The sequence below is a fragment of the Hemicordylus capensis genome, chromosome 4, assembly GCF_027244095.1.
Source record: "Hemicordylus capensis ecotype Gifberg chromosome 4, rHemCap1.1.pri, whole genome shotgun sequence".
Lineage (NCBI taxonomy): Eukaryota > Metazoa > Chordata > Lepidosauria > Squamata > Cordylidae > Hemicordylus > Hemicordylus capensis.
The window spans coordinates 2,746,822-2,760,623 of record NC_069660.1 but is presented as its reverse complement, the minus strand read 5'-3'; the positions used below and the strand labels follow the sequence as shown (position 1 = coordinate 2,760,623).

General features: G+C 52.7%; 1 protein-coding gene across 3 annotated transcripts in view; it reads right to left on the bottom strand.

Annotated features, from left to right (window-relative positions):
* The window catches only part of CTNNBL1 (catenin beta like 1), a 96,800-nt gene that overhangs the window by 46,683 nt on the left and 36,315 nt on the right, over positions 1 to 13,802 (bottom strand). For all 3 annotated transcript variants that reach the window (XM_053247784.1, XM_053247786.1, XM_053247785.1), the window contains exons 6-10: positions 10,844 to 10,937; positions 7,463 to 7,554; positions 1,732 to 1,804; positions 1,378 to 1,436; positions 219 to 367 (exon numbers count right to left, since the gene is read on the bottom strand). In XM_053247784.1, the coding sequence (XP_053103759.1) occupies positions 219 to 367; positions 1,378 to 1,436; positions 1,732 to 1,804; positions 7,463 to 7,554; positions 10,844 to 10,937 (467 nt within the window). The remainder of the gene's footprint in view (positions 1 to 218; positions 368 to 1,377; positions 1,437 to 1,731; positions 1,805 to 7,462; positions 7,555 to 10,843; positions 10,938 to 13,802) is intronic.

Genomic DNA, 13,802 nt, shown 5'->3' with positions numbered 1-13,802 from the left:
CCCGCCCCCCCCGCACCTCCGAACCTTCCAAACCGCCGGGTGTTCGAACCTGTTTGGAGGCCCGTAAAGGAGCCTCCAGACAGGTCTGTGCACATCCCTACCCCTGAGCCAGATCCGCCCCTCTGCCTCGCTCTCCCAGAGAAGGCCTTCTGTGCCTTTCAGCCCCGCGCCCAGCATCCGGACGCTCCGCTTGGGGCCCCCCGTCCAGGCTCCTTCACCTGAGCATGAGGTTCATCAGCTGCAGCCCCTCCCCCTTCAGGAAGCGGTCTCGGTTGGAGCTCAGCATCAGGGAGGAGCACAGGGAGTCGAACAAGTTCTCCATCATCTCCTGCTCCTCGGCTGTGCCGGGGTTGTGGCGTTTGAATACCTGTGTGGAGAGGAAAGCGCAGGAGTGAGGAGGGAGGGGGCCGCCTCCCCGAACGGCCTGCCTGGTTCAAATCCTGCAGCCGCAAAGCCGCAACCTCAACTGGGCACTGCGGGAGATCAACTTGGCTACTTCAGGAGGAACTGCGTGGGCAACTCCGACTCGCCACAGCCTCACATGGTGCCACGTCTTAATGAGCTTGTGTCCTGTAGGGTGGCCCCTTTCATCATCCCAAATATAACCCGGGTTCCTTCCCTCATGGAGCCCCCACCTGCAGGCTCACCACCCCAGCAAGGCCTTCGGTGTTCTCCCCAAAATGGAAGGGGCAGCTGGCACTAGAGACTCGCAGAGCTGGACACTTGCTGAGGCTCCCCCCGTTTGGGAGCAGAGCCCAGGGCAGGTGAAGACACGAGTGGGGGTGGTGGTTCTGAGCACCTGGGGCCTGGGGCTCTCTCTGCCAGAGGGCATGGAGGCAGCTGGGAGTCCAGGGCTAGAATTCCAGCCAGGGCCAGCTCTCCATATCCACAGGCCCATTACTCCACTGATTTGGGTAAAATGAGCCCCCCCCCCCGGCACTAGCCACTTGCTTGGAGAGCTGTAAAAAAAGCTTGGAGAGATTCACGGAGGACCAGTCTCTCATCGGCTACTAGTCGGAGGGCTACAGGCCACCTCCAACCTCAGAGGCAGGGTGCCTCTGAGTACCAGTTGCAGGGGAGCAACAGCAGGAGGGAGGGCAGGCCCCTTTCCACTCCTGCCTGTGTCCTTCTCAGAGGCATCTGGTGGGCCACTGTGTGAAACAGGATGCTGGACTGGATGGGCCTCCTTGGGGGGCCTGATCCAGCAGGGTGTTCTTACGGCCTTGTGGCAGAGAGTGCCAGCTCAGCTGCCACTTCCGCTCTCTTCATGCCTCGTCTTCAGCATCTGCCTTTGCTCAGCTTTGCTAGACACTCCCCCATCCCTCCTCCTGGTTCTGGGGCTCTCCGTGGCAGCCAAGATGGCAGCGAATTACTCACAGATAACTGCTGAAGCAGCACATCGATCCCATCCAGTTCCCCCAGCAATTCCCGGTTGTCTACAGGAGGGGTGGGGCGAGAGGAGGGGGGGAAATGAAGCCAACTGTCAGATTTTACAGCCATCTAACACTGATATATCAGCAAACAAAATCAATATGCCTTGACAGGGTACAAACGCCGCAGAGAGAGCGAGAGCGAGAGAGTGCAGACACAAAAGCAAAAGGGGAAGCCAAAAGGCAGGAGGGGAGAGAGAGGCAGACACGGGAAAAAGAGAGGGTGAGCGAGAGCGGAAGCTGTCCTGATGCCAAACATGCTGGCAACAGGAGCTGGAGGGGGGGGGGGGGCAGAGCTCACCATCCTTATTCTGGAGGAGAATGGCCAGCACTTCGCTGCAGTAGAGCTTGTTGGCATCAAAAGGCATCTTTGCCTGTTGGAGGAAGAAGAACACAGGAGCGAGTCAGGGACACCAAGCCGCTTGTGGTGGGGTGGGTGGGGTGGGTGGGGGTGATCAAGACAAAAGGCCCCCCAGCAGGCTGCTCTTCAGCACCGGCCAGGTCCAACAGAAGGGGCTTGCGTGTCTGTCCAGGGACTTTCCTTGCAAAAGAAAGGGAAGTGCCCAGATTTCCAGCATGTCACACACACACACACAGTCTGCCGCCATGTTGGCAGGCTCTTCTTTGCCTTTGGACCCAGCACCCCAAAGGGCATCTCTCTTCAGGATCAAGCAAGGCTGCTCTCTGACCACCACCAGCTGCGTGCTGCATCTGGGCAGCAGCGGTGCAGAGAGGGAGGGGCATTAAGGGTGCCTGCTCTACAACGAGGGCATTTGCCCTTCATTAACAGCCACGGACCCACAGTGGCAAGAGTGCGATCTAGCCAACCTCTGGCAAATGCCAGCCACTCAGCCAGTTCAAGCTGCTCACTGGATTCAGCCTGCAAGGATTCAGCCTTGCAGTGGCAGACGGCTGTCGCAAAAGTGGGCTCGGGGCCTTCAGAGGCGGGCCGGCTCTAGACAGGACAGCCTCTCCCACGGAAGTCTCGATCCCAAGCGGAATCTGCCATCTGCTTGGGCATCCCAGAAGTCCCAGCCTTCCGTTCCAACAAGCCCAGCTTGAGAAATCTTACAGATGAAAAGACCCGCTGGGCAACGCAGGCAAGAGCACCAGTGGAAGTGGGAGCAAGGGCGGTGGGGCTGAAGCGCAGCCGAGAGTGGCCCTGTGCCCTTCCCCAAGGCAAGCAGAACCGCACCCATCATGCAAAACAAGCAGACATGCAAATCCGCCTGCTTCCAGGCAAGATGGAGGAGTCATTCAACACTGCCTGCACTTCTTTCCTCTTGACACTCATTCGGCCGCTTTGAGCAAGGGAGTTTCCTCCCCATCTCTCCACATTAACAGACAAAGCCCAGCGTCGGGGAGGTCTCCACAGCAAGTCCCTTTGGAAGGGGCAGGAGCGGCACAAAAGGCGGAGCAAGCCGGGCCTTCCGGGTGACCAAACGCCTCACCGTGGCCTTTATGACTTTGTGCGCGCCATTCAGGTACATGGCACTTGACAAAGAATGAGAGGACAGGTCCCTGCCCCCAGGGCCTTACAGGCCTGAAGAGGTGCCTGTTTCAGCTGGACAATCTTAAGCCTGGCTACAGCAGGTGCCATGTCAAAGGCACAAAGGTTAGGGTTAGGAGATCTCTGGACAGGCGAGCATGAAGGCCACAGGCAGGAGACTGGCAGGAGACACAGGGTGGGGGGAGGCAAGGCCATGGAGGGCTTGGAAAGGAAGGGCAAGCTGCTTGCTCCAGCTGCAATGGCTTTGGGTTGGTGAGTAGTCAACAACATCTGGGAATCTCTGTTCGAGGAAACACTGGCAGGGTGGGTCCAATGAGAAAGGTGGATGATTTGGGCAGCAAAGCCAAAATCCAGCACAGTGTAGTGGTTAGAGTGCTGGACTAGGACCGGGGAGACCTGAGTTCAAATCCCCATTCAGCCATGAAACTAGCTGGGTGACTCTGGGCCAGTCACTTCTCTCTCTGCCTAACCTACTTCACAGGGTGGTTGTGAGGAGAAACTCAAGTATGTAGTAAATCGCTCTGAGCTCCTTGGAGGAAGAGCGGGATATAAATGTAATAATAACAACAACAACAACAACTCCACTTACAATACAATACAATAACTGCGCCATGACTCCACTTTCACAAATACTAAACAAAACAGGCCTCGGATACCAAACATCTAAAATATCCAGTAAAATCAACCATCTGCTGTACATGGACGATCTGAAGTTGTATGGAAAGTCCCAGTCAGAAATCGAATCACTGCTAAACACTGTCCGTATATTCAGTAGCGATATAGCAATGGAGTTGGGACTAGACAAATGTGCTGCATTAATAATGAACAGAGGAAAAATAACAAAAACAGAAGGAACAGAACTGCCCAATGGAAGGAAGATCAAGAACCTGGAAGAGAAAGAACATTACAAAAACTTGGGCATTCTCCAGGCTGATAACATCGCACACACGGCAGATAAAAGAAAAAATGGAAGTGAATACATCAGGAGAGTTAGAAAAGTCCTAAAGTCCAAACTCAACGGCGGGAACACCATACAAGCCATCAACACCTGGGCTATACCTGTTATCAGATATACTGCAGGAATAATAGACTGGACCCAGGCAGAGCTAGAGACGCTAGATCGTAAGACCAGGAAAATCATGACCATCAATCATGCTCTGCATGCCCACAGTGATGTAGTTAGGCTATACCTCCCTTGCAGCTCAGGTGGAAGAGGAATGCTGCAAGTCCATCAAACAGTAGAGGAGGAGAAAAGAGGCCTTGAAGAATATATCAAGGACAGTGAAGAAGATGCACTTCAAATGGTCAGTAATGAGAAACTATTCAACACCAATGAAAGAAAGCAGGCCTACAAGAAAGAACAAGTCAAGAACCGAACAGAAAAATGGAAAAATAAGCCACTGCATGGTCAATATTTGCACAGTATCAATGGAAAATCAGACATCACCAAGACCTGGCAATGGCTTAAGAATGGCAACTTGAAGAAAGAAACAGAGGGTTTAATACTGGCTGCACAAGAACAGGCACTAAGAACAAATGCAATAAGAGCAAAAGTAGAAAAGTCAACAACAAACAGCAAGTGCCACCTTTGTAAAGAAGCAGATGAAACAGTGGACCACCTAATCAGCTGTTGTAAGAAGATCGCACAGACTGACTACAAACAAAGGCATGACAAGGTAGCAGGGATGATACACTGGAATATCTGCAAAAAATACAAGCTACCTGTAGCCAAACATTGGTGGGACCATAAAATGGAAAAAGTTGTAGAAAATGAAGATGTAAAAATATCATGGGACTTCCGACTACTGACAAACATCTGCCACACAATACACCAGATATAACTGTAGTCGAGAAGAAAGAAAAACAAGTCAAAATAATCGACATAGCAATACCAGGGGATAGCAGAATAGAAGAAAAAGAAATAGAAAAAAATCACCAAATACAAAGATCTACAAATTGAAATTGAAAGGCTGTGGCAGAAGAAGACCAAAATAATCCCAGTGGTAATTGGCACCCTAGGTGCAATTCCAAAAGACCTTGAAGAGCACCTCAACACCATCGGGGCCACAGAAATCACCATCAGCCAATTACAAAAAGCAACTTTACTGGGAACAGCCTATATTCTGCAACAATATCTATAACAGCAGCAACATTGACAATAAAATTCTTGCATCCCAGGTCCTTGGGAAAGACTCGATGTCTGGATAAAACAAACCAGTCAATAACACCTGTCTGACTGTGTAAACAAGAAATAATAGTAATAATAAAGAGCTGGATGGAGGTGAGGGGACAGAGGTGAAACCACAGAAGGCCGGAGAGGAGAAGGCTGCAGCAGTCAGGACGCAAGAGACAACCAGAGCATGAACCAGAGTTTCTCTCAAGAGGAAGGGCCAGATGTTGCCGCAGCAGTGATCAAACGGGAGCAGAATACCTATGGAGGCTGAAGGGTCACCAGATTACTGCCCAATGGGCTGGCAAGATTCATTGACCACTGACCACCCTCCTTGCTGGGATCAAAGAGGGGGGAAACCCCACCATCTACACACTTCATCAACCCCAGCAGAACTCTCCTCTCTAGAGAGGTGTGAATCCTGCACCAAGGTCAGAGACACGTGCTTGGTTGTTTGAAAGAGATAAAACTGCATCACAATTACTATCCGCCCAAGTTCCCAAGTCTTTCAGATGGCAGGACAATTACAAAGCAGAGAACTGGTTTTTGCTCAAGTCAGACCTGCCTAGAATAAAATTGGACCAGCAGGCTGTGTTTTTAATGCAGGAGTCATCACTGTGTTATCACCTGCAACCAGAAATTGTGAACTAACAAGTACGGCAGGTCACAAAGCAGCATCTGCAAATGTCTGCAGTCGACAAAATATCCTTAATAGTTCCGTTGACGCTCAGGGGTGTGTAAGGGCACTTTGGTCAGGTACAGAGCCAGAGCGATGAAAGGACAATTGCTCTGCCCAAGCACAAAGCCAAGCCCTTGCATGCCACGAGTTCAGCCAACAGGTTATCCAAAGACAGGACCAAGACAATATCATCATCTAACTGGCAGGATGACCCAAGCCGGATAACACCAGCTTCATCTGCCACATCATCCTTCAAGAGGGCTTCGATGAATTCATGGATTGTGGATCCATCCAGCCAAAAGGAGTCTACAGCTTGGCCTGGCTCTCTGGAATCTCTGGCAGGCGGGGGTCTTTGCCCAGCCCTGTGATCCAAGACCCCTTTGGACTGGCGATGCTGCCAGGGGCCAAGTTGAGGGGCTTTCTACAAGCAAAGGAGGGGTTCTCCCACTAAGAGGGGCTCTCCCTATCCACATGAATAGAAAACTGGGGAGATATTTAAGAGAGACACCAATTTCAGCCTTTGGCCAAGAAGTGGGATATGAATTGAATACATGAATAAAGAACTTTAAAAGCCCACAAGCTGCCACCATTCACTGGTTTTCCCCACAGCACGGCTGGAATTATTCAAAGGATGAAGCCGCCAGAAGAAACACAACCTCTGACAATGTACGGAAAAGTGTTTCTGCTCCTCTGGAACAAACACAGGCTGAGTTTTAAATCTAATCCAAAGAAGAGTCACCTTGATTCATATTTTCCCAAAGGACAACTAACTCCACTCTTTCTGGTTTCCCTGAAACAAAATTGGGAAGGGTTTTTTGTTTTTGTTTTGCAGTGTTCCGGTTCAGCTTATCATTCAGGCCAAAGTACTTGGAGAGACCTTTGAAATAACCTCCACGCTTACTTATTTGACCCCCTGACTTATCCTAAGGAAAAACCTAGCCACAGAGCACCCCTGCGCAACTCTGGATTTCAAGATGTCACTTGTGGAAAGCTGACCCAGGACCTGCACGGATGCCCCACTACGATCCTATAAAAACGCGACACCTGCATGCACGCAGCCTGCCACCCACACACAGTGCTCCAGCCATCTGCTGAGCTGATGTGATGTCATGGAATTGCCTGACAGCTGAAGCTAGAAGACTCAAGGGAGGGCAAGAGTCACAGCCAGTCTGTGTAGACAATACTGAGCTAGACAGACCAATGAATAAGGCAGCTTCCTCCTTCCAAAGGGCCCTAGGAATGCATGGAATTTCCCAATGGCCACGGCCAGTTGGTAGGAGCCTGGGCTTTTCAGTGGGCATTTCCTATCATCCATTTTGGTCCATTCCCTAAGCATCTGCTTTGCATACAGAAGGTCCCAAGTTCCCTCCCTGGCAGCATCTCCAAGATAGGGCTGGGAGAGACTCCTGCCTGCAACCCTGCAGAAGCTGCTGCCAGTCTGGGTAGACACTCCTGAGCGAGATGGACCAAGGGTCTGACTCGGTAGAAGGCAGCTTCCTATGTAAGGGGTCCCCAATCCAGCTTCCCCTCTGCTACACCTCCCCACTCCCCGCATGCCATTCAAACACAAGTAAACCCAGGTACAAGCACACCTTTTCCCTGTGTCATTTTTACATAGGAAACAGGGCACGGGAAGCCACTACCTGGCGCGCCCGAAGGAAGCTCGCTCCTACCTTGAGCCTCTTGAGAAGCCACTGCATCAGGCCCTGCTGAGCCGCATCCGAGCACATCTCAGGCCGGAACTCTGCCATGTTCTCAACGATTGCTGGTGGGAGGAAACAGAAGGGAGAGAGGGCACATCAGGGTCTGAGCAGCCAGGCCTGTGCCGGCTTCCACAGTTAAGTGCCGCTTGTCCTCCTCTGGGTGCTCCTCTCTCAGTCTTAAGGCTGTTCCTCACATGCACTGGATACTTATCTTGAATTTACAGGAATTGAATGAGAAAACCACCGTTTTTTAAAGCAAAGCTTTCTTTTAAAAGAATTTTTTTAAAAAATCAGTCAGATACCAAAGCAATGCCATGTGCAGCGTTGCTCAGTCCACAGCAACGCAGCTCCAGAAAGCGCATTTGCAGGCTTCCAGGAGGGCTGTTTTTATCTTGATTGTGGCTTGCCCTGCTCAGAAGAGACACAGAGTTTCTCTTTCTGCGTCCAAGCCTGAAGGAATCTCTGGGCACACACAGCACAAGGCAGGCAGTCAACAGCTGCTCGTACACACCTATGTAAACTGAAATGCCAGGATCTTGCCCCTCGCGGCAGATCCCTTTTGCACCCAGGAGGAAATAAGACATGCCAAATGCCAAGGCATCCACACCAAATGCTTGGGTCTGCAGGCCAACAGGGGCCTGGCATAAGAACAGCCCTGCTGGATCAGGCCCGAGGAGGCCCATCTAGTCCAGCATCCTGTTTCGCCCAGTGGCCCACCAGATGCTGCTGGAAGCCACAGGCAGGAGCTGAAAGGGCCATGCCCTCTCTCCTGCTCTTAGTCCCCTGCAACTGGTACTCAGAGGCATCCTGCCTTTGAGGCTGGAGGTGGCCCACAGCCCTCCGACTAGTAGCCGTTGATAGACCTCTCCTCCATGAAGTTATCCAAACCCTTCTTAAAGCCATCCAAGTTGTTGGCTGTCACCACATCTTGTGGCAGAGAATTCCACAAGTGGATCGCGTGTTGTGTGAAAAAGTACTTCCATTAGTTGGTCCTAGATTTCCCGGCAATCAAATTCATGAGATTACCCCTGGCTCTAGTGTTATGTGAGAGGGAGAAGAATTTCTCACTACCCACTTTCTCCACACCATGCATGATTTTATAGACCTCTATCATGTCTCCCCGCAGTCGTCTTTTTTCTAAACGAAAAAACCCCAGGTGGTGTAGCCTTGCCTCATAAGGAAGGTGCTCTAGGCCCCTGATCATCTTGGTTGCCCTCTTCTGCACCTTTTCCAGTTCTACAATGTCCTTCCTTAGATGTGGTGACCAGAATTGTAGGCAGTACTCCAAATATGGCCACACCATCAATTTGTATAATGTCATTACAATATTAGCATTTTAATTTCCAATCCCCTTCCTGATGATCTCCCTACCTCTTCTCAGTAGGGAAATATGGCCCTGGCACATAAGCACCAGGCAGCCATTCAAAGCCCCGGCTGGCCATTATGCTGCTGTGCAGCTTGTCTAATGGGCCGCTTCAGGGCAAGGAAAGAGCAGCGCCCCCTCGCAGGGGAAGCACCAGGACCGGCGGGACCTGCTCCAAGCTGTGATTCAGCACAGCCAGCAGGGCCACTGCAAGCCCACCCACCCCCAGGAAGAAAAAGTTAACATGACAGAGTGACATTCCTAACAGTCCTTTGACACCGAAGCTGTTGCTGGGGAACAAGGGAGGGAGGGAGGGAGCCTTGCTCAGCTGGCTGTCAGCACGGAGGCTTCCAGCCAGGAAATCTCCCTGCCGGTCTTGCCAGGGCCTGGCTGCATTCGAGACTTGCTTCCAGGGCCCCCCACTGGCAGCCGCCTGAGCTCAGGCATCACCCACCATCGAGGGGTGGGCCGCAGCTCAGTGGAAGAGCATCTGCTTTGCATGCAGGTCCCCAGTTCAGTCCGTTCAGTAGGACTGGGAAAGACGCCTGCCTGGAACCCTGGAGAGCCGAAGCCACGATGTGGACCATCCTGAGCTAGGCGGAGCAAAGGTCTGACTCCGTCGAAGGCAGCTTCCTGTGTTCCTAACCACAGATCAAGCTATTTCAGACCCCTTGCAAAGAGGTTGACACTTGTTGCTTTGAGCAAAGGGGATTACAAAGCCACTGTTAAGACAGATACGTTATCACAACTTTTCACCTAGGTTTGTTCTCACATTTGATCACTCCCAAGGAAACCTGGCCTGGACCCAGAGGATGTTAATGACTAAAGGCCTGTGGCTCATATTCCCTTCCAGGGCAAGGTGCTTGAGCATGTGCTGGCTGACCATCGCCAGACACTCTCACAGGCAACTGACTATCTAGATCCATTTCAGCTGGACTTCAGGCCTGGTTTTGGAACATGAACTGCCTTGGTCACCCAAGTGTGACCTTGTTGATGCTCTTGGACCTCTACTATCGACCCTGGTATCCTTTTGGACAAGGCTGTTCAGGCAGGCTGTGGGAGGCACCACTTGACAGTGCTTCCACTCCCAGCTGGATAACCCCTCTGGGGCTGGGGGGGTTACTGCTCTCAACCCCCTGGCTGTTGTGCTTTGGGCTTCTGCAGGCTTCCTTTCTTTCTCCGATGCTCTTTAACACCTACACGAAACGGCTGGAAGAAGACACCTGGAGATTTGGCAGAGGTGTCATCAACTACTCTGTGGTATTGCTCATTTTCATCAGATGCAGGTGAGGCGATGAACTGCCCTGAATCAGTGCAGAAGTGGACCAAATATGGATGAACAAGTTGGGACTCAACCCAGACAAGACAGAAGTACTGCTGGCTGGTGATCTGCCCACCTGGCCGAGTGATGTGCAGCCTGTCCGAGATGGGTTTGCCTTCCCTCTAAAGGGCCAGGTTTGCAGTCTGGCTGCTCACTGGTCCAGCATCATCTCCAGAGGTTCAAGTGGCCTCTGTGGTTCAGAGCATCCTTTATTAGCTTTGGCTGTGGCCTTATCTGGAGGGAGAGAACCTGGCCACAGTTACCCATGCCCTAGGACCCACCCCTGTGATGGGACCAGGTGGGGGTGAGGGGTGATGGCGAGGGAGGGCCACGCGGAGAGACAGGAGTTGCCAGGCCCTTCTTGTTCTTGCTCCAAAGACCGTGGTGGATTCCTACCCTCGGGAAAGAACTCCTCCTCCACGAACACACCAAATACAGGACGTGGAAGGGCAAGGGGAGCTCAGCCTGCTGGCCCTGCTCCCCAACACCCATGCATTTGGCCACAGGTCCGAATGGGGCGTCTACACTCATCAGAAGCCACCAAAAGCCTTGGGCAAAAAATCCCCCCAGCTGCAGGGTCCACTACACGCATGTGCACACAACCACCACCCCCGCACCCTAACAGACAGGAGGCCATTCGTGTGCTGCGTCATCGGGTCCCCCTTACCCAGAGTGTTATGAACGCCATCAGCTTCCTCCTTCACGCTTTCATCCAGACGCTCCAAGTTCTGCACCAGTAAGGCGACCACCTGCCCATCCACCTGGGCCACAGGAGAGGCGGCGGCAGCGGCAGCGGCAGCAAAAAGGACCGAGGAGGACGAGAGGCAGGGCGAGAGCGGGAGACAGAAATGCTAACCAAGTTACAAAAACGAACAAAGCCCGCTCCAGTGAGAAGAGCTGTGAGCAGGGAGCAATCTTGCTCTCAGAGCTTTCCGCCCAGCAAACTCCACTGCTGTGCTGCCCCATAATTAACTGGACAATTTTTCTGTGTCAGACACAACAGAAGAGCATCTGAAGAATATGAACCTTGTCACAAGCCTGCTATTCCCTAAATCAAGTCATGATTGACTGGTAATCTCCCGGCATCCCAAAGTGCCAGGCTGCTGCCTGTCAGTGCTGAAAGCGGCTGGGTGGCTTCAACGGGCGCTCCCCCCACCCCCCCTCGGTTCCAGGTCTGCCTCCACTGCCTGGAAAGCGGATGGAGCAAAATCCAAGGGCTGAGCAATTGCACATAATGAAAGCCTTGGGGAAGAAACCCAGCTGTTTTCGAGGGGAGGGGGAGACCCACCACACGTCCACACTGCCTTTCATTATGTGGCCCTCCACAGTTAGCGTGGCGAAGGCCATTTTGTCTGATTAAAACAAAGGCCCACTCTCCCCCCAACACCCCCCGCCCTTTTCCTTTCACTTTGGACAAGATTTGGAGCACAGGATCTAGCAAACATGCGCTTCTGCATCAGTGCTGGGATAGACTTCAAACCGAGCGGGGCTTTCCGGGGCCATGCAGGAGAAGCACCCGGCTGGATCAGACCAAAGTGGGTCTGCCTGGTCTGGCATCCTGTCTCTCACAGGGACCCGACGGGGGAAGGCAGCCCCACTCCCCTGCAACGGGTGGTCTTCAGAGGCGTCTGGACCTGGAGGTGGCCAATAGCCATCAAGACTAGTAGCCACCCATAGCCTTGTTCTTCACGACTCTTTCCCATCCAGGTGGGGGGCCAGCACATCCCACACCAGCACTTCACGGAGAAGGGCTTCCTTGTGTCTGCTCCAAATCTCTGGCCAATCCGTTCCATCCTTGGCTACCCAACATGCAGAACTAAAAACCTCTGTCCGGTCTTCCCCTGAGTCGCTTTCCCCCCAAAACCAAAAGGCCTTTAACACTTGCAGGAAGGTGCTCCCGCTCCCACCCCATCCCTGGTCATTTTGGTTGCCCTCTTCCATATCCCCTCACCCCACCCCCCTCTCCCGTCCCCCGTCTGCTCTTGGGAGGCTGAGGGCATTCAGAACTGAAGGCCAACTGCACGGAAGGACTGGATGTGGGTTAACAAGCAGAAACATAACCCACAGAGTTGCTGAGAAGGGGAGCCAATCCTAGCCTGTGTGGGTCCTTGGAAGCCCTGCTCTGGGTGCCATGAGCTGCAGAGGCCCGGCTGGTGGGGAGGCAGGCCAGGCCTTCTCAGTCGCTTCAACTGAGGAACTCCTCCTCTCAGGAGGCCCAATCCTGGTCAGCTTTGAAACGGGCTGTAAAAACATATTTCGCCTAGCCTTTTGCTGATTTTTAAAAAATCTCTCTCCACGTGCTGTGATATGGTTCTAACGTTCTGAAGTGGTTTTGTTGCCTTGGCTTTTGGTGCACATTTCTGTCCTTTTAAAAATCATTTTAAGTTGTGGTTTTATGTACGAAATTGTTTTTATGACATACTGGCAGGTGCCTTGCTAATCCCTTTGTTGGACAGAAAGGTGGGGCACCAATGATTTGATTAAAGAAGTCTCTGCTGGGGCCCTGAGCAGGCTCCCTCCGTGATCACAAGTATCTGGAGCTTGCAACATGCAGACCACCCTTCCTCATCTGGCTGGCCAGTTCCTCATCCTGGAGGAAGGAGGACCACCACCACCACCACCACCACCACCACCACCACATGAACTAACTGGCCACTCTGAAAGGGGCAGTTGGCCTTTGGGTCAAGGCAAGTGGCTTGATGTGCAAAGTGAGGGGCAAGCTTCTCGCAGCTTGTCCGGGACGGCTACAGCCTGGAGCAACCAGGTCACGTGCCAGCAGGCCTCAGCCCCTTGGCACCACTCTCCAGTCAGCAGGCTCTGGAGAAGACCGCTCCGTCTTCCCCCTTTGCAGCCAGACTTCCTGACTTTTCCGTGAGCCCTGCCTGCCTCTCCTCCTCTTCCTCCCTCTCTGGGAACAGCCTCCACACCTGCTTTCACATTGTGCTCCGCACTAAAGACACTTCATTTCTTCTTTTTCACCAAGTATTTGTTGCTGACTCTGTTTGACCCTCTGGGGCACCCTGAAGTGATGCTCACTGTCTGGACCTGATCCAAGATATTATCACTGACGACACTTGCAGAGTTCATGCCAGTCACTCTGGGTCCGTGCTGCTGGGCAGACAGCCACTTGCTTCCCTGACTAGTATAATCAGCTATGGTGGGGGGAAGAGTCTCCTCAAGCAACCAGGTAATTCCCTTCCACTTCAAAGCGTAGTCTCCCGAAGGAGCTGGTGTCCCAAGCCACCAACATGCAACCACGGGGGAAACCATGCAAAATTGGGAGTGGGCGGGGCAGGGGAGAGCGACTGGGGACACGTTCCAGTGCGTGATTTTGCGTACACTGAGTGGTGGTCAGGACCGTTTGGGTAGGTGTATGAGCGTATGAGGAAAGCCTCAGGTTGCATGGAGGACCTCCAAGGATGCCCCTGAAGGCTGACCCTGAATTCTTGGACAAACAAGTGTCAATGGAATCAAGCTGAAGTGAACTGCGTTGATGCCCCAGCCTGAGTCCACATGGCCCCTTGATGCATCAATTCAAGGCACCACCCCATGGACATGAACCATTTGGACAGAATTGTGCCCGGGAGACCAGACCACATCTTTGCCATGGCTTTGCCACCAGCTCC